The sequence below is a fragment of the Eriocheir sinensis genome, chromosome 25 (genome assembly GCF_024679095.1).
Source record: "Eriocheir sinensis breed Jianghai 21 chromosome 25, ASM2467909v1, whole genome shotgun sequence".
Lineage (NCBI taxonomy): Eukaryota > Metazoa > Arthropoda > Malacostraca > Decapoda > Varunidae > Eriocheir > Eriocheir sinensis.
This window is the reverse complement of record NC_066533.1, coordinates 323,146-350,024: the sequence shown is the minus strand read 5'-3', so window position 1 is coordinate 350,024 and position 26,879 is coordinate 323,146. Positions and strand designations below refer to the sequence as shown.

The window sequence follows — 26,879 nt, the reverse complement described above, 5'->3', positions numbered from 1 at the left end:
TTGGCACCCCTTCCATTGATCTGTTTGCATCTAGACTTAACAAAGTGGCCTATTTCTGTTCATGGAAGCCAGACCCAGAGGCAGCTTACTTCGATTCTTTTTCAATTAAACGGACGATATTTGACCTCTGTTACATTTTTCCCCATTCTCTTTAATCACTAGGTGCCTGCAAAAGATGCGTGCAGAAAGGGCCAAGGGGTGGATGGTTGTACCCCTGTGGCCGTCGCAGCCATGGATGGGCATGATACTCAGAATGTTGGTCGATCACCCCCGCATAATTATGAGGAGGAAGGATGTACTGACACACCTTTCCTCAGCGGAGATGCACCCAATAATGAAGCACACGCGACTTATGGCATGCCTACTGTCCGCAAGACACTCCGAGAACGGGGCATATCTGCAGAGGGTGCAGACATCATCCTGGCCTTCTGGAAACCCGGGACAATGAAACAATACAGGCCACACATCAGAAGATGGATACAATTTTGTGATAGGTGGGACATCAATCGCCTTGATCCCACTGTATCCAACATCATCAACTTTTTGACGGAAACTTTCCACAGGAGAGTGGGGTATGAATGCCTCAACACGGCCAGGGGTGCCCTCTCTTCCCTCGGCATTGTGGTGAATGGCTGTAGAGCGGGGGAACCACCCGCTGGTTAACAGATTCATGAGAGGGGTGTTCAATCTAAGACCAACTAAACCCAGGTACATGGAAACCTGGGATGTTACACCAGTACTACAGGAACGTAGATCTATGTATCCATTACATAACTTGTCCCTCAAAGAACTAACCCTGAAGCTTGTGATGTTGATGGCACTTACACAAGCGGCGAGAGTCCAGACTTTACACTTGTTGGTGCTAACAGGCATTAGTACAGGGGATGATTACATTTCTGTTCAGTTGGGGGGAAACATTAAACGATGCAGACCTAACTATAACATTCAAAGAGTGAAGTTTCAGGCTTATTCTAAAGATGCCAGCTTGTGTGTATGTAAAACTTTGCTAACCTACATTAAACAGACAGAGGAACTCAGACAGATCACCAAGCACAAGGTGGATAACCTACTCATCAGCTTTATCACACCACACAAACCTGTCTCAAAAGACACCATCGCACGTTGGATCAAGACCATGCTTCACATGTCAGGGGTAGACACCGCCAAATTCACAGCTGGCAGTGTTCTGCCAGCCGCAGCGTCGAAGGCCAAGGCTATGGCTGTCCCAGTAACGTGTATTATGGCGAAAGCGGGGTGATCAAGAGAAACCACTTTTGCAAAATATTATGACAAGCATATTATTGCCGAATCAGACCATTCCAGGAAGCCGTATTAGAATGAGTTGGGTATCTTACCACAACATATGGGTGGACTTTACGGGTTACATATAATGCTCAGGCAACTGATAAAATGTTATTTTGTATTTTGTGAACATTTACATTACCATGTCTGGGTATCAAAGTGTGGTGCGCGGCCAAGGCATATGGTTTATTATTATTTTATACCCTAAGTTTACACAGCAGTAGATCAGCATTTCACAATGGATGAGCAGTTGTTCAGATTAGCTGGGTGCTCATAACATGTTCTTGTCAAATGAATTATACAGGTCAAAGTGAAATTTTGTCATACTTATGTGCACGTGTATGTATATGAACATAACAGTAGATCATCGGTGTCCATGAATATTTTATTGACCCAAGTTCATAACTAATATCAGATACGACACCCACATGGCTTCAAAGCCTCATGTGGAGGCTCCTCTCAGCAGAGGACGGCTTGATGATGTAAAATTGAACAAGTAGACGAGACTTACCTTGTGTCAGTTGAAGTATGCTTGTAATTTTATGAAGCAAGCCGCCTCTGCTAGAGGGGAGCCTTCACATGCCCTCCACTCCCTCCCATGCTTGCATGATTAGGACTCATTCACCATCCTATACGGTTATGCTTATTTTACGGCATGTGGGTGGTCGTATATTTCCGAAGTCTAGTGGTGGCGCAACAAAGTGTATCTCATGTGAAGGCTCCCCTCTAGCAGAGGCGGCTTGCTTTGTAAAATTACAAGCATACTTCAACTGACACAAGGTAAGTCTCGTCTACTTGTTCAATTTTACTGCAAAACCCCGCGATATAGCGAAAAATCCGCAATACGATACAATTTAAAAATCTGCGATAAGTGAACCGCGATATAACGAGGGATTACTGTATTACAAATTATTATATGTGGAGTACAATGGGGCATAATATATAATATGTGAAAGTATAATACACAAAAATCTGAGTAAAATAAGCATAATACTGTTACGAATGTGCTGTATGTGAATGATTGTATGTGTAATGTGATGAAATTGTAGCATGATGCAATGTTAGCTCAGCATGGTGCAACTCTACTTGTTGGGACAAGAGAGACAGAGGGGAGCCCGGGCCACCGGCCGCCGGGCAGGAAGTGCTGAGTCGGCTGTTGCGAGCGAGAGGCGCTGAGGGGTAGGGGAGAAGACGCGTGTCTGGGCTTGAGAGAGTGTTGAGCTGCTCCGCTCGCGAGCTGTGTGCATCCGTGTGCGTGTCTGCCGTGCCCCTGTACTGTGCCTGATTAACTAACTGTTCTGTGCCCTTGAAAGTTGCTGTAGCCTACTGTGTGAGGAACCTGTCATTAAACTAGAACTTAGTGTTGAACGTGTATCCTTTGTGCCCTACCTCGTTCCCTCCTCCCCTCGGTGTGTGGTGTGGGCCGCTGTGAGTGACTGGCGCCCGTGTGGTTGTTCTGGTGAGGATCACGCCACCTGCCTGCCCGTAGATGGTGTGTGGTAGGGGGGGTGGCGTAACACTTGGTGTCAGGAGTGGGATAAGTGAACAGTGAAGCGCGCCGAGTGTCATGGCGTCCCCCAGTGATCGCCGTGAGGGTGAGGAGACGGGCAAGGCCGAGGCTGACGTGGGTGAGGTGAAGCCGGGCCAGATGGACTTGTTCGCTGCCATGTTGGCCAGTCTGAGGCAGGAATTGGATCAGAGAACAGAGAGGGCAGAACAGAGGGCAGACGAGAGGGCACGCGAGCAGGCTCAGAGGGCAGAAGAGAGGGCAGACGAGAGGGCACGCCATCTTGCCGAGGTCCTCCAGAGCAGTCTCTCGTCCCTGAAGGCGGAAACCCAGCAGTACACTGACAAGGCCTGCGACAGCGTTAAGAGTGAACTGCTGGGAGAGGTGCAGACTCTGAAAGGCGAGGTCCAGGGCCTGAGGGAGGAGGTGGAGGCGGAGAGGCAGCGGCGAGAGTTGGCAACGTCACGCGGGGAGGAACAAGAAGCGTCACGCGTGCTGGCGGCAAGCACCAGGGTGACGGACTTGCTGGGGTCCTCGTGGGGCCCCTGGCAAGAACCCCTGGGGCCTCGCAGCGTTGTGTCAGAGCCAGCAGCTGCCGCAGGAGGTTGGGGAGCCATCGGAGCTGCCCCCTTGGGTCCAACTGGCGCCAGAGTCGGACCCACTCACCCCGCCTCTGCCGCCTTCACCGCCGCCCTCTCCATGCCGGGCCGGCTCACAGCCCACGGGCTCCGTTTTCCCCATCCAGCCCCCGGCTTCCCGCCATTCGGGGAGGCGCAAGCCGGCGGAGTATGATGGGAAGGTGGCCTGGGAGGCCTATGTTGCCCAGTTTGAGATGCTAGCGGCTGCCCAGGGCTGGGACGAGGCTGAGAAGGCGCTGCAGTTGGCAACAGCGCTTGGGCCCGGCTGTGGAAGTGCTGGGGCACCTGCCGCCGCCCAACGTGCCTCTTCGGGAGCATGGCGGAGGCCCTGCGGCGACGTTCGGGCACCACCTTCAGGCCGAGGTGTACCGAGCTCGCCTGAAGAAGCGGACTCGAACGCGGCGAGACACTGTCGCAGCTGGCGCAGGACGTGGAAGCGCTGGTCAGAAGGTCGTATCCTGCTGCCCTGGAAGAGATGATCGTGGTGCTGGCCGCGATTTCTTTGTTGACGCCTGCACGACCATCAGCTGCAGATTTACGTTAAGCAGGCGCACCCTGGGGACCTGCAGGTGGCGCTGGCGAGGGCCTTGGAATTCGAGGCCTTCCTGAAGACGACCAGCGGCCTAGGGCGGCCCCCAGCCCGCCGTGACCTCCGGGGCCGGAAGGCGAAGGTGGAGAAGAAGGCGACGTCGAGGAAGGCGAGCCCGGACGGTTTCTCGGCTCGTGTTGGGGCTGTGGCAAGAAGGGCACATGCGCAGTCGTTGTCCGAGGGAGCGAAGGACGCGTTCCTTGACCGACTGAGTTCCGACGCCTTTCAGCCTTGCTGCAAGGACTGTGGCAAGTCTGGCCACCGTTCGAGCGCCTGCCCCAAGCCAAAGGAGGTAGTGCAGGCGGAAACCCGGACAGGCTGGAGAAGGGGCCGAATCCCAGCCGTCAGTCCCGGGCCCCGACTTGCGTAAGCTGCCGCCGGATAACCAGTGCGATGCAGGTGGAGGCTCAGTGGACGGGAAGCCATGCCGCCTGACAGTGGACACCGGGCTGAGAAGACCTTGGTGCGGCCTGATATGCTGGCCGCCACGCGACTCCCGGACGCGCCACAGAGGCTGTGCGGCGTCACGGGCACTGTGTGCAGCTCAAGGGCCCAGTGGAGGTTCAGACGGTGTAGGCAGCGCTGTGGGCGGCTGCCGGTGTACGTTGCCGATCTGGACGAGCCGTGTTTGCTAGGCCTCGACTATCTGACGCAGAGCAAGGCTTGTGTCGACCTCGGACGGAAGCTGGTGAGGGTACGCGGTCAAGACGTGCCTTTGCTTCCGGAGGTTGGCTGTGCAGAGGTAGTCGCGGCTGAGCGGAGGCACCTTGCCCCTAGGACGGAGGCCAGGGTCCGGTGTCGTCTGTCCAGAGCGATGCGTGGAGCGGAAGGCATGGTGGAGCCCACGGAAAACCTGCGGCTGGCTGACGGCGTGGCAGTCGGACGGAGCCTCGTTGGGGCGGGGGAGGAGTTAGTTACGGTGCTGGTAGCTAACTTCTCCGACGAGGCCCGGAAGGTACCCGCTGGTGCCAAGCTGGGCACCTGTGAGGAGGTGGAGCGCCCAGATGAGACGTCGGGTAGCGAGGAGTCGGCCGCTGTGGGGCCGCTGCCCGACTTCCTGGAGGATTTGGCGCACCGGAGCGCCGCTAACCTGACGGAGGCGCAGACGGAGAAGATGCGCCATACCCTGGCCCAGTACGCGGACGTGTTCAGCAGGGGTGACTTGGATCTGGGCCGCACGGGGTTGGTGAAGCATAGCATCAACACGGGAAATAGTGTGCCCATCAAGAGCCTGCCCCGACGTATTGCACCAGCCAGGCGGGAGGAAATGCAGTGTACTGTTAACGAGCTGGCGGTGCAGGGGGTGATTGAGCGGTCAGACAGACCATGGCCCTCAGCAGTCGTCCTGGATATGAAGAAGGACGGCACACAGAGCTTCTGTGCGGACTGCCGGGCGCTGAGGGACGAGACTGGCGAGGACTCTCACCCCCTGCCGTGGACCGATGACGCGCTGACGAAGGCCTTGGAGTTGGGGGCATTGACGACGATCAGCGGCCTAGCGGCGGCCGCCCCGCCCTGCCATGACTTCCGGGGCCGGATGGCGAAGGTGAAGATGAAGGCAGCGTCGATGAAGGCGAGCCCGGAGGGTCTCCGTGGCTTGTGCGGGGGCTGTGGCAAGAGGGGGCATAGGTGCAGTCGGTGCCTGGGGGAGCGAAGGACGCGTTCCCTTGACCGGCCGAGCCCCGATGCCCACCAGCCGCGCTGTAAGGACTGTGGCCAGTCAGGCCACCGCTTGAGTGCCTGTCCCAGGCCCAGGGACGCGGCGCGGGCGGGAAGCGCTGACGGGCTGGAGAAGGGAGCCGACTTCCAGCCGTCTCCCGCCCTCGGGCCCCGCCTTGAGTAAGCTGCCGCCGCCCGACCAGCGTGTTGCCAGTGGGAGGCTTAGCGGTTGTAGCCACGACGCGTGACAGTGGACACCGGGGGCTGAGGTGCTCGGCGGCCTGACCCGGGGTAGTGTGTGCTGCTGGAGGGGCCAGTGGAGGCTTGTATCGGCGTGGGCAGTGCTGTGGAGCGCCAGCCAATGGACGTCACCGATCAAGACGAGCCGTGCGTGCTGGGCCTTGACTACCTGACGCAGGCCAGTAAGGCTCGTGGTGGCCTCGGACGGGAGCTGGAGAGGGTGACCGGAATGGTGCCCTTTGCTTCCAGGAGGTTTTCGAGCATGGCTGCGTGGGGAGGTAGTCACGGCTGGGCGAGGGCACCCTGCCCCGAGGGTGGAGGCCAGGAGCCGGTGTCGACTGTCCCGAGCGTCACGTGGAGTGGATGGCGTGGAAGAGCCCACTGAGGACTGGCGGCTGGTCGACGGCGTGGCTGACAGGCGGAGCCCCTTGGGGGCGCGAGAAGAGACTGTGGAGGACGTGGTGGAGGACAGACTGATTTATGTGTACTGCATGTATTTTTCTGTGTTCAATGTTCGGCCGGGAGCTCAGGCTACCGGTGGATTTGGCCACGGGGCGGCCTCCCGACCTGAGCTTGCCCACCGTCACCTCTGGCTTCGCAGCGGCACTGCAGGAAAGCCTGGCTGAGGTGCACCGACGCCAGTGGGGCAAGCTCAAGGTGGCAGGTCAGGCCATGAAATGGAGACATACGACCGGCGCAAGAGGGACGTGAGCCCCAGCAGCAGCGAAGGGGACGTGTCAGAGGTCGACCAAGGGGCGAACGAGAACATGGGCGGTGTGGGCGAAGCGGCAGATGTCAGTGACAACCCTGAGCAAGGACTTGGGGCCGATGACACCGCTCTAGGTGCCACCGCCTGCCTGCCGCCGCCCGCATCCCAGCGGCGCCCTCGGCGAGAGAGGCGTCGGCCGGGATGGTTAAGAGACTTTAGTGATGTCCCAGGGGACTGATTAGTTTGATTAATTTCATGTTTTGTTTGTTGAATGTTGGGGCAGCCGCAGGGCCGGATTTTGGGTTTAGGGGGCCCTGGGCACTAGAGCTTTGCGGGGCCCCCAGAGGAGGAGGGTGTGATTGAAGTGACAGCATGAAACATCTTATAAATATTAATAAAAGTAAATCACAAAAGTTAAAATCTTTGGGTTCTCTTACGTATTTTATTTATAAAATTAACCTGTAATTAGCTCCTTATGCAATACGTTTCAGTACCTTACTTTGTACTTAAATAAAAATAATCATTTAATTTCTCACTGCTTATATTTCTTCTAAAATAATACCATGAAAAAAAAAAAAAAAACGCTTCAGCCCCTAAAAGCACGGGGCCCTGGGCACTGGCCCCTTGTGCCCCCCCCTAAATCCGGGCCTGGGCAGCCGGGTCGACTGCCTTCTGAAGGGGGAGATAGTGTTACGAATGTGCTGTATGTGAATGATTGTATGTGTAATGTGATGAAATTGTAGCATGATGCAATGTTAGCTCAGCATGGTGCAACTCTACTTGTTGGGACAAGAGAGACAGAGGGGAGCCCGGGCCACCGGCCGCCGGGCAGGAAGTGCTGAGTCGGCTGTTGCGAGCGAGAGGCGCTGAGGGGTAGGGGAGAAGACGCGTGTCTGGGCTTGAGAGAGTGTTGAGCTGCTCCGCTCGCGAGCTGTGTGCATCCGTGTGCGTGTCTGCCGTGCCCCTGTACTGTGCCTGATTAACTAACCGTTCTGTGCCCTTGAAAGTTGCTGTAGCCTACTGTGTGAGGAACCTGTCATTAAACTAGAACTTAGTGTTGAACGTGTATCCTTTGTGCCCTACCTCGTTCCCTCCTCCCCTCGGTGTGTGGTGTGGGCCGCTGTGAGTGACTGGCGCCCGTGTGGTTGTTCTGGTGAGGATCACGCCACCTGCCTGCCCGTAGATGGTGTGTGGTAGGGGGGGTGGCGTAACAATACATAATAATAATACAAAATAATCTAAGACTTCAGGGGCCACCATGTTGCTGCATTTGGGCTAGAAAACACCCTGTGATAGGAGTAACTACCATTCTTACTATCTTTCTTTTCTTCTTTCTAGTCTTCTCCCTTGACAAAACTGATAGTATCCTTTTCCTCTTCAAGTCTATCCTCCTCAGGGCAGAATAGGCACTGGTTGATTGTTCAGAGTCAATGCTCTATGGGAGATTGGACTCTCTGACCAAAGTTTTGCCCAGGGGTGATTATTTGAGGAAGAAATAATGTGTTAAGTGTAGTTCTGAACTTGATGTGGAGGTTGATGGTAATGATGTGTCAAGAGGTGAGAGGTAGGGCTAGCCAGTGGAAGCTGTGGCGTGGTGTCATGTGACCAGGTGCTGCTTAGTGGTTGTGATAAGATACATTGTCTCCTCCTCCTGTTTTGTTGTCACTTGTACTATTTTTGCAGCCTTACACATTTGAATTCTTCTAAATATTTTCTTGCTCTTCGGTATTGTGAAAAAATCCCACATAATGCCGGGGATAAAATAGAAATATAGAATGCAGAGGTGAGTGTGCAATGACAATGGCTGGCTCTCTCTGGCTGTGTGAGCCTGCTTGGCTCAAAGCAATACATTGGCTAAAAGAGGATGGCCAGGAGGCAGTTAAGAAAGCAAGATCACCAGTAGATTGCCCCTTCCGATACTGATGATCAGATAGAAGGTCAGAAGTGGATAGGTGCTTTTGAATCTTCCGGTTAAGGATAGATTCAAAAGCTTTAGATAGATAGGAAAGTATAGCTATAGGGCAGTAGTTTGAGGGATTAGAATGGTCATCCTTCTTAGGCACAGGCTGTATGAAGGCGAACTTCCAGCAGGAAGGAAAGATAGATGATGAAAGGCAGAGACGAAAGAGTTTGACCAGGCAGGGTGTCAGCACAGAAGCACAGTTTTTAAGGACAATAGGAGGCACTCCATCAGGTCCATAAGCCTTCTGAGGGTTGAGGGCAGAGAGGGCATAGAAAACATCATTCTTAAGAATCTTAAGAACAGGTATGGTGGAGTCAGAGGGGGGATGAGTAGGAGGAATATGCCCAGAATTGTCCAGAGTGGAGTTTGTGGAGAAAGTCTGAGTGAAGAGTTCAACCTTAGACACAGATGTGACGGTGGTGTTGCCGTCAGGATTAAAGAGAGGAGGGAAATATAAAGAAGTGAAATTGAGAGAGAGATTTTTGGCAAGGTGCCAGAAGTCTCTGGTAGAATTAGAGAAAGCAAGGTTGTGGCACATTCTATTTATGGAGTTTTTGGTTAGTCGGAGAATAGATATGGCAAGATTCGACAAAATACAGAAATAAGGTTGTGATTGGAGGAGCCAAACGGAGAGAACAGTTTGACAGAGTAAGCCAGAGGGTTAGAGGTTAGGAAGAAATCTAGAATATTGGGCGTTTCTCCAAGGCAATCGGGGATACGTGTAGGGTGCTAAACCAACTGCTCAAGGTAATTGAGGAGAACAAAGTTGTAGGCTTGTTCACCAGGCTGGTCAGTGAAAGAGGAGGAGAGCCAATGCAGCAAGTGAACATTAAAATCTTCTAGGATGGAGACTTCAGGGAAGGGAGAGTGGGTCAAGATGTGCTCCACTTTAGAGTTCAGGTAGCCAAAGAATTTTACATAGTTGGTACAGTTAGGTGAGAGATAAACAGCACAGATGTACTTAGTAGTATGTAAAATGACAATGAAGTCTTAGCCAGATAGTGGAAAATTCAGAAGAGTCAAGATTGTGGGCATGAGAGCAAGTGATGTCGTTGCGCACGTAGACGCAACATTCAGCTTTGGAATGAAACTTAGGATAGAGATAATAGGAGGGAACAGAGTAGAGATTGCTGTCAGTAGCCCCAAAAACCTGTGTTTTGGTGAGGAAGAGAAGGTGGGGTTTAGCATAGGAGAAGTAGTGTTCCACAGAATGAATATTAGCGCAAAGACTGCGAATGTTGCAGAAGTGAATGAAGAAAAGGTTCAAAGAGTTATCAAGACACTTCTTTGGTCAGGGGCCAGAAATGGAGTCTGATCTGGGGATATTTATGGTCCCTCCCCTCAGATGGGGACTACAAAGCATTATTATCAATTATTGCCATTATGAATTTTAAATTTTGGTTAATAGGTGTTTGTGTAGCATGTTTGTAGTGTAGTTTGCAAAGTAAGAGAAATTGCCTTTAGAGAGCATGCTGAACTACTCTCTGGTGTTGCTGAAACAATAAGGAAATGGAAAGTGAGAACACGGGAGGGTCTTTGATAGGCTTGCAGCACCCCCTCACCTCCCGTATATATCTCACTCAGAGTAGCTTGTGCCCGATTTGGCAGCTGTCTGACTGCCTACTCCCATATGCCCCCAATGACTGATTGATTGAAGATGCACCCCATTTCAAAGTGCTAAATAGTGGCCTCATGTCCAATGTATGTTTGTCTAAGGCATTTCATGTCCAATGTTTTGGCATTTATTGGACAAGTAGTTTTTAAAGAATAATTGTAACATGTTTAAAATGGTCCAATGCTCAACAAATCCTGGGTGACAGGTGGCCCAAAGCCACAGAGAATTCTGTAATGCATGGAAGAATCGTTAATGGCATACTGCACTTGTCACTCTCAGCCAATCATCTGGAAGTATGGTGCATGATGCCACCAAATAACATGAGCAGGGGTGGTCATATGATGTGCAGAGCTGCATTTTTTGCCTAGATCCGAGTCACCTGAGTAGACCAGTCTGCTTGCCCTGACGCCATGTAAACACCTAACGATTCTTATTGTACTTCTTAATGTACACTCGACCTTCGATTTCCCAGACTAGTATGAGGGAGCACTTGTCCGGGAATTGGAAATGGCTACATTCTGGGCTAATGTTCCATTCACAGATATTTACACCACCCCGTCTGGCAATTCCCTATATTCAGCACTTGCTCCTGAGTTTTCCTACACTTTGTCCAGCACATGCTCCTTTCTATAAAAATCAGGTAATAAATATATTAAATGAATAATAAAAATGATCATAATTACAAGTAACTGTTCAGCTGAAAATTGTAAACAAATGCAAGAATGCATGTCACAAGATTCTTCTTGAAGCAGCAGCTTACTGAACCCAATGTAGACATTTTGTTGAGGACAAAGACAACTTTAAAGAGAGAGTGAATTACCAATAAACAAATGGCAAATAAAATTATAGGAATTCAACAACTCTGAACAAGAATATAAAGCTTAATGAATTGATGAACCTGATGTGGGGGCGACATGACCATCACGATCACCCCAAACATGACGATATGGGAGGCAAATACAAAGTTGCGCGTTAAATCTTGATGTGCGGATTCCAGTGCAGAGATTATCTGTGCAAACTATAATTGGTATAATGATCATTTGTGATGGAAGCGGAACCTCAAAGAGTGCTCTAGCTACTCCAAATGAACTAGTAAGAACAACACATTTATAGCTCCATTATAATAAACTCATAGTCAATGCTCTGTCTTCAATCCCCCACCTCCAACCTGAGCAAATAAAAACTTTAAAAAGTTTATTTATTAAATATTTAGGTTATCAGGCTTGAGTTATTGTAAGTTAATTAGACCAAGATTGATTTTCAAAGTTAGCTTCAAAAGCTGAATCATTAACAAAAAAAGTTAACCTCATTCAGCACTGGATAATGACCAGGTGCCCAGCTTTGATTTTGTGTCAACATTCCAATGCAGTAATAGCTCTAAAATTCATGTCTTGCAGCTCAAGTAGTGGGTAAATACCATACTTTACCTTCAGCCTTCTCCACAAGTAATGTTTCGCTACAGGTCACACTCACCTGAAGGCTCATCCAGAAAGTAAGCCAGGAGACAGCGTAACACTGCCTGGTGGGCAATGAGTAATACATTTCCTTGTCGTTCCAGTTCCATGATGACAGGCTCCAAGCGGGCTACCAGGTCCTCATAACTTTCACCTCGTGTGTAACGAAAACTGAAAATGTCACAATTGCCATATTATAGAACTACTGTAAAATCTCGCATTTGGTGTGTTTGGATTTAGTAAATTCATGTTTGACAACCCTACTTTCCTACCCTGATTCTAATATGGCAACCGTATTACTTCATTTGGCAGTCAATCACTCCCTCTCCCTCCATAAAACACTAAATCTTGTTTGACAATTGTATTCTTGCATTTGACAGATATTTCCTCCCTAGAGAGAGTTATTCTTCCTGCTGTATTTTCCCACCAAAAATTAAACAATCTGTCATGTATAATGACCCAAGTGCTCAGTCACTTGACTGCCAGATTCAGGATGTCCTGCCAGCTCAGGAAATGTTTCAAACAATCGTGATAGAATACACTCCCATCTGATAACGCATTACTCACCATCTCTCATTACTGCCAGTCTAGGACATTGCAGGCTACTGAGTGTGATACGGTGTCAAAAGCCTCTGCGAGTGCAAGGGGATAAATGAGGGTATGATGACAAAGATGAACCTCAGAGTGGAATGATAAAGGACCTGAAAGTCGAGATTATGAGGGAAAAATTCACCATAAGGGTCAGCATATGGAGGGGAGAGAGAAGCTGAGCTGAGAGGAGGTCTGGAAACTAATGCTCATTTCATTCACAAACTTTATTAAATGAAGAATGAAGATTAAAGAATTTTTTATTAGCTCATCTTTATTCTATCTTGTGATATCCAATAATGCTTGATAGAAAAAACTCCACATAAATCACACAATGATGCTATTGAAATATAGTGTTTTGCAGTAATAACTTAATATTAGCAACTCACTGACACCAGAAAACTTTAATCTTTCTCATACTGACTGGACATCACTTTTGGGTACAGAAAGCAAGTCACACAGAATGGTTGAATTTTTATAGGATAATCACCGGTCAAATGGTTACTGAGGAAACTTGACAAAATAATACACTAGATCTTGTTTAATGACCTAGCCTATGTTATAATAATCTAGTCAGTAATGTTATGGTAGGAGAACATCTCAGTTTTTGTGATTGAACATTAGTTCATGTTAACATTTGAGCTCAAACAAATATGACCAAAAATAAAATTATGGTGCCGAATTTCAGAGGCACAAATTTCGTAGAAATCTGACAAAAACTGACAGAAAAGTAACTATCTGATGATTCCGATGTAGAGGAAGATTGGCTGAACTTTAAAAATGAATTACAGTCATTCCCCAAATAGTATGGGGGTTAGGGACCCAGGAGCCCCATACTATTCAAAAATTCGTATAAAATTAGTGCCCCCCTTGAAACACTCCTGGCCACTCCTATGGGATCCGGGTCCCGCCTGGCTCAGCTGGTACCCACGGGCCCAAGTTGCCAGTTATGCATTTTCTGCTGCAGTCATTCTCAACAATTACCGTTTCATATCTTATTTCAAGTATGATTTAGAGAGCAATAGAAACTGTGGTGGAGAGTAAGAGAGAGTGTGAGTGTATGCCGAGGCTCGCTCGCTGACCCCTGCAACAATAAACTAGCAATCAATCAGGGAGCGCTGCCAGGATGGCTCCGTTGCCAAGCGTGGTAACACTACAGCAGAAAATGCATACGTAACTGGCAACTTTGGCAGGCGAGTAGAAGCTGAGCCAGGTGGAACCCGGATTCAGGTGGTATGCTCTCCCTACCGTAACTGGGGCCGGATGTTCAAACGCTCGCAGCAGCCATTACGACCATCGTAGCGCTAAGATTACTGTAACCCTCTCGTAACTTGCCTAAGGTGTATGTTCGAAAGATCTTGGAGCTGTCTTTACAATTTTTGGACTGCCACATTTGCTCGTAGGGCTGAGGGTTTCGAGGAGCACCCTTATACTGATTGCAGGGTTGTGTATTGCCACAGTAGTGGACGTTTCTTCACTATATAAACCGTAGATATCCTGTATGATGTCTTGTTTGTTTATTTACCTCTCCTGCTATCCTCTGCGCTGTCTCGTTAGAGAAGATGGAGTTACAACTAGTACTGCAACACGATGTGGCAGTAAACAGGGCTTTGAGACGTGAGAGGAAGTACAGAGACCGAGCGGATCCATTTTCCTTCAGTGATGAACGCTTGTTGCAGTATTATAGATTCCCAAGACAGGAGCTACTTCATTGGTGCCAGAAACTAGAACCAAAAGTTGGCTGAGCAACAAGAAGATCCCATGCCTTTGTAATGCCAGATTTTTAGCAAAGTGTTATGCAGGTTCAACGAGAGGCCCAACCCCGTATCCCTTCTTCACCCCTAGTCTGTCACCATGCGCTCCCCTTCCCGCCCCGCCCCATGGCGGGCTCGGCGCGGGGCGGGAAGGGGAGCGCGTGGTGACAGACCAGGGATGAAGGGAGGATAAGGGGTTGGGCCTCTCGTTGAACCCTAACGGCCACTGCATGTGGGCCTCACTTAACACTTAACCCTATTGCACACTTTTAACTCTGATACATTTTCCTTTACTACAAAAATCTGGCATTACATTCTCATTTACAGGTGTTGATGACATTTAGGTCTTATGCAAGTGGATCATTCCAAAGTGTGTTGGCAGACACAGCCATATGGAATAACATAAGGATGTGTCAGCAGAATCATCAACAGTGACAGATGTACGTGCTGTACTGGGCATCAATTAGAGAAATACGGATGCCAAGAGGTATGTACTTCATGTATCTGGTAAGAAATAATGCATGTAACCTATAATACACTCTGCAATAAAATATGATTTCAATTCTATATATTTTGATGATAGTGTGGTATGGATTTTGATAAATGTAACAAGTTTGAAGTTATAAGAAGCTATTCTTTACACATTAATTATTAGTGCATAGTAGAACAATAAGGGGGAGGCAGTGGCTGAACAGATAGCGAGACGGCCCCGCGTTCAGGAGGACGCGAGTTCAATCCCCGACTGGTGCCACCAAGCTGTGATTTTTCAGCCGCCGCCGAGTGGCTTAAAACTACTCACATGCTGTCCAGAAGACCACCTATCAACCCGGACTCTAGATTCTAGGATTAAAAGATGAGCTCCGGGAGGGCAGCATGAGCCAATGCAAGATGGCGCCACTATAAACACTCGCCTGCGCCAGAACGGGCTGGGCCGACCATCAGGCCCCACCGGGAAGAAGCCTTGGACCGACCATCAGGATCCACCGGGAAGAAGCTTATCGGCGCAATAGGCCAAGACGTATAACAAAAAAAAAATATATCTATATATATATATATATATATATATATATATATATATATATATATATATATATATATATATATATATATATATATATATATATATAACCTGAACCACCATTTTCGGAGACACTGTCTATATATCTTATAACACTGATGCCTCGGACATGAAAATGCATGTAGCCTATTTGTTTACATTTACACCGTGCAATATTATTGGCTAACACTCTCAAAGGCACTTCTTCTGATTGGCCAAACAGCAGTCAGCTGCGTTCCATTCCTGGACAGCGGGATGGAACGGACCGAGATTTATGATCGCATCATCGTGAGCTACGAGCATCTGTACGTTTTTTTGGAAATACATCTTAGTGGTGATCGTAACCCACGATAAAAAATGGCGGCTACGAGAGGGCTACTAAGATCTTAGTGGCGGAAAGTTACAATCCTTTGAACATCCGGCCCCTGAACTCACACCAAAACGTAACTTCTCCTAAATCTAAATTCTTCTGCAAGGTGAATACCTTTCTCGAACGCTTTGTGGTGCTTTCAGCAAGTGTTTTGGCTTGTCTCTTGGGTCCCATGTTCATGTTATGTGGTAATGGAGAAGTGTAACTCAGGTTGTGCACACACACCGACTTAGGGAAAGCACATAGGTTTCAATCTGGCAAAACAAGTGTTCCTAATGTTGTGCACACACATGGACTGAGATGTGCATGATTGGCAATCTGGTAGAACAGTGTTGCCACTCACGCCATGGCTACTTGGTGCGACGAGCAAGAAATTTAAAAATCCTACAAAAATCTTCTATGACAATCTGTATAAAACCAAAACCGTACTATTGGAAACCATACTATTTGAGGGACGACTGTACTCACTAACCAGAATACACTTGTCCCCTCTTGTGAGTAGCGAAATAACACTAATTTAAGTCCACCGTGGTTTAAAATGAAATCAAACATTCTGACCGTGCACGCCAAATTTCAAATGTCGCTACTGAATATAACAAGTTTTAAGCCATAAACTCAACATAATCATCATGTATTATATATAAAAACATGTAAAATTAAATGGTGCACATAAAGAAATGTAAATTAATTGATAATTTTGAGATGTATGCATAAATATACAGAGAAATTTGCATTATGCATAGATGACGTATGTCTGCTGAATTGTATTTCCTTATGTTAGTTGTAATCAAGAAATAGATTTGTGGAGGAAAGTGGAGGAGAGGGAAGGGAAGGACACAGAAGTAAGATCATGGAAAATATCCCACTGATTCACAGGCAATACACACAGATTTCACAGAGTAGAAAGCTGAAAGGACGTCCTCCTGGAGGTGGGTCTTGTGTGTGTATTTACCTACTTGTGATCTACAACTTGTGATCTTCCAACTACTTCCGTCTAATTTGGCCTTAAATGCACTTATTGATTTAGCCTGTACCACTTCCCTCTCCAGCCCATTCCAGATCCCCACACATCTCTGCGGGAAGCTGTTCTTCTTGATGTCTCTTCTACAAATTCCTTTTCTCAACAGTTTTCCATTTCCTCTTACGTTTCTCTCTTCTCTTATCAAAAGGTCATCTCTATCCAATTTCTCTAGACCATTCATCACCCTATACACCGCTACTGAATCTCCTCTTTCTCTTCTACTTTCCAATGTAGGGAGGTTCAGCCTCAGCAATCTTTCTTCATAAGGAAGGTCGCTCAGACTAGGTGCCATTTTTGTTGCCGCTCTCTGTATCCTCTCCAGTTTTCTAATGCGTTTCTTAAGTGTTGGCGACCAAGCCACTGATGCATATTCTAGTCTAGGGCATATCAAGGTCACAATTAATTTCCTTACCATGTCCTCATCAAGGTATGTGAACGCTGCTCTGATGTTCCTCAGCAGGTTGTATGTCTCAGCTGATATTTTATTCACATTTCCTTCTGGAGGCAAGTTTTCTGTGATCATCACTCCAAGGTCTTTCTCTTCTTTCTTTTTGTCTAGCTTATCCTTACTCAACTAATAATGTCCCTCTACTGTCATTCCACTCTTTCCAAATTTAATAACACTGCACTTTTTGGTATTAAATTCCATTTCTCACTTCCTGCTCCACTCCCACACTGTGTCCAGGTCTCTCTGGAGCAGCAAGCAGTCCTCCTCTTTCTCCACTCTTCTCATCATCATCGGCAAACAGACTCATATAGCTATCCACTCCCTCTTTCATATCATTAACATATACTGCAAACATAATTTGGGCCAACACAGAGCCTTGCAGAACTCCACTCATGACATTTTTCCAACTTGATTTCCTGTCTCTAATAGTTGTTCTCATTATTCTGTTCTTCAGAGAATCCTCCATCCACTTTAGAAGTCCTCCTCCTAATTTACCCACTGTCTTCAGCTTCCACATCAACTTCCTATGCGGCACCTTATCAAAGGCCTTTTTCAAGTCCAGGTAGACAGCGTCAGCCCATCCATCTCTCTCCTGCACAACATCTATCACCCTTGAATAGAAACACACCAAGTTTGTCAGGCATGATCTTCCTTTCCTAAATCCGAACTGCCTTTCTGTGATGATTTAATTTTCCTCTAGGTGCTTCGTCCATTTCTCTTTCACAATTCTTTCGTATATTTTTGACACTACTCTTGTAAGGAAAACTGGTCGATAATTAAGTGGGTCGTCTCTTCTTCCGCTCTTGTTGATGGGGACTATGTCAGCTTTTTTCCAGTCCAGAGGGACTACACCCTCAGCCAATGATCTTTTTATAACTGTGTAGTTTATCCACCAATTGATTCCTACACTCCTTCAGCACCCAGTTGGAAACACTTTTGGGACCCTGTGACTTCCTCACATCTAGATTCTCCATTTCATTAGTTATCTCCTGCACTGTGATTTCTATGTCACACAGGCAGGGCCCTCTTGGGCCTATTCCAGTAGGTACGTCAAACTCGCTTTCTCTTGTGAATACTTCTTGAAAGCTTTTGTTCTTTTCTTCCGTCATCTCCAACTCATCCACATACACCTCGCCATTAACTTTCAATTTTGCTATTTCCTCACGCTGTTTTAGTTTCCCATTTATAAATCTGTAAAATAGCTTCAGTTGGTCTTTGCATTCGTCTATAATATCCCTTTCGAAATTCAATCCTTCCTCTCTGCATATTCTAATATACTCATTTCTTTCTTGCTTATATAGTTCCCAGACATTCTGCCGTTTCGTTCTGTTCCACCTTCTCCACGCTTCCTCTTTCTTTCTCCTTGCTTCTTTGCATCTCATGTTGAACCAGTCCTTCTTTCCCCTGCAATTCTCCTTCACTTTTGGCACATACTTCTCAACCCCTTTATTGTAAATCTCTAATAATATATTGCCTTTTCTTCCACTCCGCTTGCTTCTTCAAATCTGGACCAGTCTGTGCTTTTGAAATATTTCCCCAGTTCAGTGTAGTTAGTTTTCCCAAAATTATACCTTCCAATTCTGTGTCTTTCCTTCCTTGCTTCTCCTCTTTCTTCTTTTATCTTGAACTGAATCACCACATGATCACTTTTTCCAATTGGTAAGTTATAATCAATGTTTTCAATCACATTTCCTTCATTTGTGAAAACTAAGTCCAGCCTAGATGGTTCATCCTGTCCACTATACCTTGTGAAATCTGATACCCACTGGGTCATTATATTCTCCATCATCAACTTTAGTAACACATTACCCCATGCTTTGCCACTTCCCCTTGTTGTCCAGTCTTCCCAGTTTACTTCTTTACAATTAAAGTCTCCCAAAATCGTTAATTTATTGCATGCTTTCATCATGTTGTCCAAACAGATTTAAGTATCTACTAGCATGTTGTTATAGTCCTCCACTGACCATGATGATGTCTTAGGCGGCACATACACAACTACATACTCTCTTTTCCCCATTCCTTTTCCTATTTCCACTTTAATCATTTCAGCCAAACCTTCATCATACACAACTTTGTCTACCACAATATCCTTCTTTGTCAAAAACATCACCCCTCCTCCCTGCTTCCCTTCTCTATTTCTCCTCTATATATCGTACTTCCCCTCTCCCAGGTTAGGTAAAATGATTCCTTCGCTCAGTTTTGTTTCCGCTATTCCCATGATGTCTGGCCCAAGTTTTCTCAAATACACATCAGTTTCTCCTTGTACTTATATTAGTCCATTGATGTTTGTGTATGCTACTTTTAGTTGCTTTCTCTTCTGTACCACTTCCTTAACCCGGTAGCAGCGATGGGCCAAATCTGTGGCTCTACCGTGTAGCAGCGACGGGCCATATTTGTGCCATGATATAAACCCCAAAAAATAGATGATACATAATCTGATTACAAATGCTTTGATACATATTATGAAAAGGTTTGTATGAGGGGTGATTTTTTCTCATTTTTCTCGCTTAGAGGGACCATTACGAAACGTGATCCCCGCTGCTACAGGGTTAATCCCATATCCATTACTCGCCAATAGTACTCCTTCTTTTGACTCCGTCCTGTTCTCGTTTTTTTATTCGCTTCTTGCCTCAGTTCCTTAATCTTTTCTCTCTTTTCCATATTTAGGTCTCTCTGAATCCATACATTCTTAAGCTCCTCCTTCCTCACCAGTTTCCACGTCCTCACAAGTACTTCCTCCGCTGCAGTCTGTGACCTAAATCTGATCTTAAGTGGCCTCTTCGCTCCCACAACATACTTTCCAATTCTCATTACCTCTTCAATCTCATCAATAATCCCCCCACCTTCCTCCTCCACTTCCCTCACAACCTTCTTCACAACATTTTTCTCCTCTTTCTCCCTTATGTACCTAATCGGTTGTGCCGCCTCCTTCAGTCCAAACACCATTACACACTTCTTCTCAACTGTATTTCTCACCAAATTCTCCTCCTTAATTACTTTCACCACCGCTGCAGTCAGGTCAACCTCTTTTTGCTTTTTGCTTTTCCTCCTTCAACTTGTCATTGGCCTCCAAGGTCCTCACCCTCATTTCCAATTCAGTAAACTTCTCCCTCATCTCCATCACCGTGTTTTCCAGTGTGTGTGTGTGTCATTTCCAATTCGGCAAACTTCTCCCTCATCTCCATCACCGTGTTTTCCAGTGTGTGTGTGTGTCATTTCCAATTCGGCAAACTTCTCCCTCATCTCTATCACTGTATCGTCCAGTGTGTGTGTGTATTTACCTAGTTGTATTTACCTAATTGTAATTTTACAGGGCCTGGGCTTACGCTCATGTGGTCCCGTCTCCATATCTATAATTATCCAACTTTTCCTTGAAACTTTGCACACTCTTCGCCGATACTATTTCTTCACTTAATCTGTTCCAAACCTCTATATTTCTTTGTGGGAAGCTATATTTCTTTATGTCTCTTGAGCATCTTCCCTTCCTCAACTTTTTACTATGTCCTCTAGTATTCCTGCTGGAAGGTTCTTCTCTTAGTAGCAATTTCTCGTTATCTACTTCTTCCATTTTACTCAATAGCTTATATATTTGTATTAGGTCTCCTCTTTCTCTTCTTTGTTCTAGTGTTGGCAAGTCCATTTCCTTTAGTCTGTCTTCATATGTCAGTCCCTCCAGTTCTGGGACCATTTTTGTTGCCATCCTCTGTATTCTTTCTAGTTTTATTATGTGTTTCTTCATATGTGGAGACCACACTGTTTCTGCGTATTCTAGTTTAGGTCTGATCATAGTAGTAATGAATTTTTTCATCATTTCTTTGTCCATGTAGTAGAAAGCTATACCAAAATTTCTCACCATGTTATATGTATCACTGATGATCTGATTTATATGACTTTCTGGTTGCATATAATCTTGCATTATTACTCCCAGGTCTCTCTCTTCATTTACTTTCTTTAATATTTCACCATCTCCCATTTTATATGTCCATTTTGGTCTTTCTACACTTTTTCCCATTTCCATAACATGACATTTCTTCACTTTGAATTTCATCTCCCATTTCTGACTCCATTTTCAAATCTTGTTTAGGTCTTCTTGCAGCTCCTTGCAGTCTTCACTGTTTCTTATATGTCTTTGCAGTTTAGCATCATCTGCAAACAGGCTCATGTAGCTGTTTATTCCCTCTGGCATATCATTAATATAGACTAGGAAGAGTACTGGTGCTAAAACCGACCCCTGGGGCACTCCGCTTTCCACCGTTCTTCATTCTGATCTAGTGTCCTTAACAACGGTTCTCATCTCTCTTCCTCTTAAGTAGCTTTCCATCCAGCACTTCATTTTCCCTCTCAATCCTCCTTTATTTTCTAGTTTCCACAGCAATCTTGAATGTGGAACTTTGTCAAATGCCTTCATTAAGTCTAGGTAAATGCAATCCACCCATCTGTCTCTTTCCAGTAATTTGTCCATCACTCTTGAGTAAAAGCTCAGCAAGTTTGTCACAGATGAGCAGCCTTTCCTAAACCCATATTGATTCTTTGTGATTAGTTTATGTTCTAGAAATCTCATCCATTGTTCTTTTATTAATTTCTCACATATTTTACATACTATGCTGGTCAGAGACACCAGTCTGTAATTTAGGGGCTCTTCCTTTTTTCCACTTTTGTATATAGGTACCACTCCTGCCCTCTTCCACTCCCTAGACACTGTGCCAGTTTTAATTGAGCACCTAATGATGTCATACATCGGGCCGACTAACTCATTTCTGCACTCTTTAAGTATAAAACCTGAAACTCCATCCGGTCCCACGGCCTTCCCTTCTTCCAATTCCCCCAATAGTTTTTTTTATCTCCTCTTTATCTATTTTGACATCTTCCATATATACATCTAAGTTGTTTTCTTGTGGTTCATTATATAATGATTCTTTGGTAAACACTTGCTGGAATTTTTTGTTAAATAATTCCGCCATGCCTTTGGGATCCTCGATCTCTACATTTTCTTCAGTCAGTCTTTCAATTGTTTCTCTTGATTTAATTTTTCCATTTATAAATCTATAAAATAGTTTAGGTTGTTCTTTACACTTTTCCACAATATCCTTTTCGTATCGTTTCTCTTCTTCCTTTCTCACATTCACGTACTCATTTCTTGCTGCCTTAAAAGTCTTCTTTGTTTCTTTGATTTTTGTTTCTTTTCAATCTTGATCACGCTTTGTCTCTCTTTTCTTTTGCCTTTGCACATCTTGCATTAAACAAGTCCTTTTTAGCCCTCTCCCTCTATCTGTATTTTGGTACGAACTTCATAACACCTGTGTTGTATGCCTTCATGGAAATATCATACTTTCCTTGAACTTCGCTTGTACTCATTAACTCTTTCCAATCCATTTCACCAAAAAACTTCTTGGTTTTCCACCCCTGCTTTCCTATAGATTAATCTATCGCTTCTATAAATCTCGTCTTGTTCCCTTCCTCCCTCCTCCATTTCCATCTCTATGAGCACGTGATCACTTTTTCCCAGGGGGCAATCATACCTCAATTCATCCTTCACGTGAATTTCTCTTGTCAACACCAAATCCAGTCTTGTCGGTTCGTCGTCTCTTCTATATCTAGTGCTTTCCTTCACCCTTTGTAACATCAAAATTTCCATCATTAAATTTAAGAATCTATTCCCCCATGCCACATCACTACCATTGCTCTCAAACCTCTCCCAGTCAACCTCTTTGCAATTGAAATCGCCAACTAGTATTACTCTTTTGTTTGCCTTAAGTAATCTCCTCAAACTCTGTATGGTGTCATCAATCATGTTTTTGTAATCTTCTTTACTCCATGATGTAGTTTTTGGTGGTACATATGTTACTGCAATCGTACTGGTACTGGTATTGGTACTGGTGTTGGTGGTAGCAGGAGGAAGATTGTTAGTATTAAACACCGAGAAAAAGTAATTGTTTAAGAGGTTTGCAATGTGTTGGCTGTCAGTCACTAGTGCACCGTTGCTGTTTGTTAAAGGTCCAATTCCACTTTTGATCGCCTTTCTGTTGTTTATGTAACTGAAGAAAGATTTCGGATTATTTTTACAGTTGGCTGCAATATTTTCTTCGTATCTACACTTTGCCTGACATACTAATCTTTTTACTCGTCGCCTGGCATCATTATAAAGTCTAATGCTTTCAGGCGTGCTTTGTTCTTTCTTTAACCTGTAAGACAATTTTCTCTCCTTGACTGAGTGTTTAATTTTGCTATTAAACCAAGGTGGGCTTTTATTAGTGTTATTTCGCTTCTCGCACAAAGAGACGAATGTGTTCTGCTGAGAGAGAGAGAGAGAGAGAGAGAGAGAGAGAGAGAGAGAGAGAGAGAGAGAGAGAGAGAGAGAGAGAGAGAGAGAGAGAGTTGAAAGTAAGATTTGATGAAACTGCAACCTTTCTTGATCCCATAGTCGCGGTAGCTCAGTCGGTATAATGCTCATTTCCGCCTGGGAAGCTCGTAGTTCGATTCCTTCCTGCTCAGTGTAGGTGGTTGTACAGCGGCTAATTTTCATAATACCACAAGATATGAAGCTACATTGGTAATATTTTCTCTTGTTCTCTCGCCCTGAAGATGTGGACGACAAACCACAGAAGACAACTCAAGCCTGTTCATTTGGTGGAAAGCTATTTTTTTGCTCTCTCTCTCTCTCTCTCTCTCTCTCTCTCTCTCTCTCTCTCTCTCTCTCTCTCTCTCAATCAGGTAATGAACTACAATGATGTAAAAAAAATCTGATTTACACCATGGACCAAGACAACCGGGGCTTTCCGCACACACACACACACACCTGTGTGCAAAGAGGGTTACTGTTACATATTATATCCAAGTTATGATGAATTACACATGACATAATTCCTTCCTCCAAGTTTCAGCTTTATGTAAACATTCAAAATTTGTAATCTAGTCTGCCTTGACAACCTCCATTTTCTCTTCCACTACTATGTTTTCTATTATGTTAGGGTAGATTACTACCCGGCGGGTCAGGAGAGTATCCAGGCGCCTCCTACATTTCCACAAACACTTGAATGAGGGCCTTATTGTAGAGTTTCAGGCTCTGGTGAAGGTATGACTAAGTTGCCAGCGATCACGAGAACACATTTGAAAGGAAGCGCACCAGGAAAATTCAAAATATACGGCGCGAAAATTCATGATTACAAAAGCGATCACAGCGTCACGGGATCGGAGAGGCTTGATTATATATGCGATTGCAGCAGTTTAAGGGTTAACCCGTACAGTGTCGTCTTTTGTCATCGATAGGGGTCATGCCAGGTTGCACTTTTTTCGTATTTTTTTTATTTGCCGCCATGTTGATACGGGGAAAGTGCTTTGTTTACGTTGTGGATGTGGACACGAACAACTGACCTTGGCCGTGTGTGACACACACCCGGAAAATTTGGATTTGTCGGTTGTCCAAGTGTGATACTGCCTTAAGGCAGCGAGGCTGCTGACCGGATGAGCGCCGGCGATGACGTCATCGGACTCCCAGCGAATCACAAGCGTCTTTTCAGAGCTCAGCCAATCATAGTTTTTTTTTTTTTTTTAATGTGAGTGATTATCAGACCCAAAAGTGTGCACCAAATAGTTTTTTTCATATTGGTTACTTTATTCAATTAGCACGAATTCAGATAGCGACGCTCATCCACCTAATCTCGCTAAATGGGGTTTCTATATATATATATATATATATATATATATATATATATATATATATATATATATATATATATATATATATATATATATATATATATATATATATATATATATATATATATATATATATATACATATATATATATATATATATATATATATATATATATATATATATATATATATATATATATATATATATATATATATATATAAATTTTCCGGTGTGTGTCACACACGGCCAAGGTCAGTTGTTCGTATCACATCCACAACGTAAACAAAGCACTTTCCTGTATCAACATGGCGCGTCTGCTAAAGTGCCGATCATGGCTTGTGCAGCATCATGGCGGCTTGTGCCGTGCATCATGGCGGCTTGTGCCGTGCATCATGGCGGCTTGTGCCGTGCATCATGGCAGCTTGTGCCATGCATCATGGCAGCTTGTGCCGTGCATCATGGCGGCTTGTGCCGTGCATCATGGCAGCTTGTGCCGTGCATCATGGCGGCTTGTGCCGTGCATCATGGCAGCTTGTGCCGTGCATCATGGCGGCTTGTGCCGTGCATCATGGCGGCTTGTGCCGTGCATCATGGCGGCTTGTGCCGTGCATCATGGCGGCTTGTGCCGTGCATCATGGCGGCTTGTGCTGTGCATCATGGCAGCTTGTGCCATGCATCATGGCAGCTTGTGCCGTGCATCATGGCGGCTGGTGCCAAACATCAGGGCGGCTTGTGCCGTGCATCATGGCAGCATGGCGGCTTGTGCCGTGCATCATGGCGGCTTGTGCCGTGCATCATGGCAGCTTGTGCCGTGCATCATGGCAGCTTGTGCCGTGCATCATGGCGGCTTGTGCCGTGCATCATGGCGGCAATGCCGTGCATCATGGCGGCTTGTGCCGTGCATCATGGCGGCTTGTGCCGTGCATCATGGCGGCTTGTGCCGTGCATCATGGCGGCTTGTGCCGTGCATCATGGCAGCTTGTGCCGTGCATCATGGCGGCTTGCAGCTCATGGCTGCTTGTGCCGTGCATCATGGCGGCTTGTGCCGTGCATCATGGCGGCTTGTGCCGTGCATCATGGCAGCTTGTGCCATGCATCATGGCAGCTTGTGCCGTGCATCATGGCAGCTTGTGCCGTGCATCATGGCGGCTTGTGCCGTGCATCATGGCGGCTTGTGCCGTGCATCATGGCGGCTTGTGCCGTGCATCATGGCGGCTTGTGCCGTGCATCATGGCAGCTTGTGCCGTGCATCATGGCGGCTTGTGCCGTGCATCATGGCGGCTTGTGCCGTGCATCATGGCAGCTTGTGCCGTGCATCATGGCGGCTTGTGCCGTGCATCATGGCTTGTGCCGTGCATCATGGCATGCCGTGCATCATGGCGGCTTGTGCTGTGCATCATGGCGGCTTGTGCCGTGCATCATGGCAGCTTGTGCCGTGCATCATGGCGGCTTGTGCCGTGCATCATGGCGGCTTGTGCCGTGCATCATGGCAGCTTGTGCCGTGCATCATGGCGGCTTGTGCAGAGCATCATGGCGGCTTGTGCCGTGCATCATGAAGGCTTGTGCCGTGCATCATGGCGGCTTGTGCTGCGCATCATGGCGGCTTGTGCCGTGCATCATGGCAGCTTGTGCCGTGCATCATGGCGGCTTGTGCCGTGCATCATGGCGGCTTGTGCCGTGCATCATGGTGGCTTGTGCCGTGCATCATGGCGGCTTGTGCCGTGCATCATGGCAGCTTGTGCCGTGCATCATGGCAGCTTGTGCCGTGCATCATGGCGGCTTGTGCCGTGCATCATGGCGGCTTGTGCCGTGCATCATGGCAGCTTGTCCCGTGCATCATGGCAGCTTGTGCTGCGCATCATGGCAGCTTGTGCCGTGCATCATGGCAGCTTGTGCCGTGCATCATGGCAGCTTGTGCTGTGCATCATGGCAGCTTGTGCTGCGCATCATGGCAGCTTGTGCCGTGCATCATGGCAGCTTGTGCTGTGCATCATGGCAGCTTGTGCTGCGCATCATGGCAGCTTGTGCCGTGCATCATGGCAGCTTGTGCCGTGCATCATGGCAGCTTGTGCTGTGCATCATGGCAGCTTGTGCCGTGCATCATGGCAGCTTGTGCTGTGCATCATGGCAGCTTGTGCTGCTCATCATGGCAGCTTGTGCTGCGCATCATGGCAGCTTGTGCCGTGCATCATGGCGGCTTGTGCTGTGCATCATGGCGGCTTGTGTTGTGCATCATGGCGGCTTGTGCTGTGCATCATGGCGGCTTGTGCCGTGCATCATGGCAACTTGTGCCGTGCATCATGGCGGC

General features: G+C 46.7%; 2 protein-coding genes and 1 pseudogene across 5 annotated transcripts in view; 1 reads left to right on the top strand and 2 right to left on the bottom strand.

The window, feature by feature from the left end:
* Positions 1 to 231: 231 nt before the first annotated feature.
* LOC127003595 (uncharacterized) lies at positions 232 to 1,886 on the top strand (annotated as a pseudogene).
* Positions 1,887 to 11,663: 9,777 nt separating this feature from the next.
* The window catches only part of LOC127003196 (6-phosphofructo-2-kinase/fructose-2,6-bisphosphatase-like), a 145,680-nt gene continuing 130,464 nt past the window's right edge, over positions 11,664 to 26,879 (bottom strand). For all 4 annotated transcript variants that reach the window (XM_050869560.1, XM_050869559.1, XM_050869561.1 and 1 more), the window contains one exon: positions 11,664 to 11,847. In XM_050869560.1, coding sequence (XP_050725517.1) covers positions 11,679 to 11,847 — 169 coding nt within the window. In that variant the 3' untranslated portion in view covers positions 11,664 to 11,678. The remainder of the gene's footprint in view (positions 11,848 to 26,879) is intronic.
* LOC127003199 (uncharacterized) overlaps positions 15,174 to 26,879 on the bottom strand; it is a 98,044-nt gene continuing 86,338 nt past the window's right edge. The window contains exon 2 of the mRNA XM_050869571.1: positions 15,174 to 23,710. Within this exon, the coding sequence (XP_050725528.1) occupies positions 22,289 to 23,437 (1,149 nt within the window). The 5' untranslated portion in view covers positions 23,438 to 23,710 and the 3' untranslated portion in view covers positions 15,174 to 22,288. The remainder of the gene's footprint in view (positions 23,711 to 26,879) is intronic.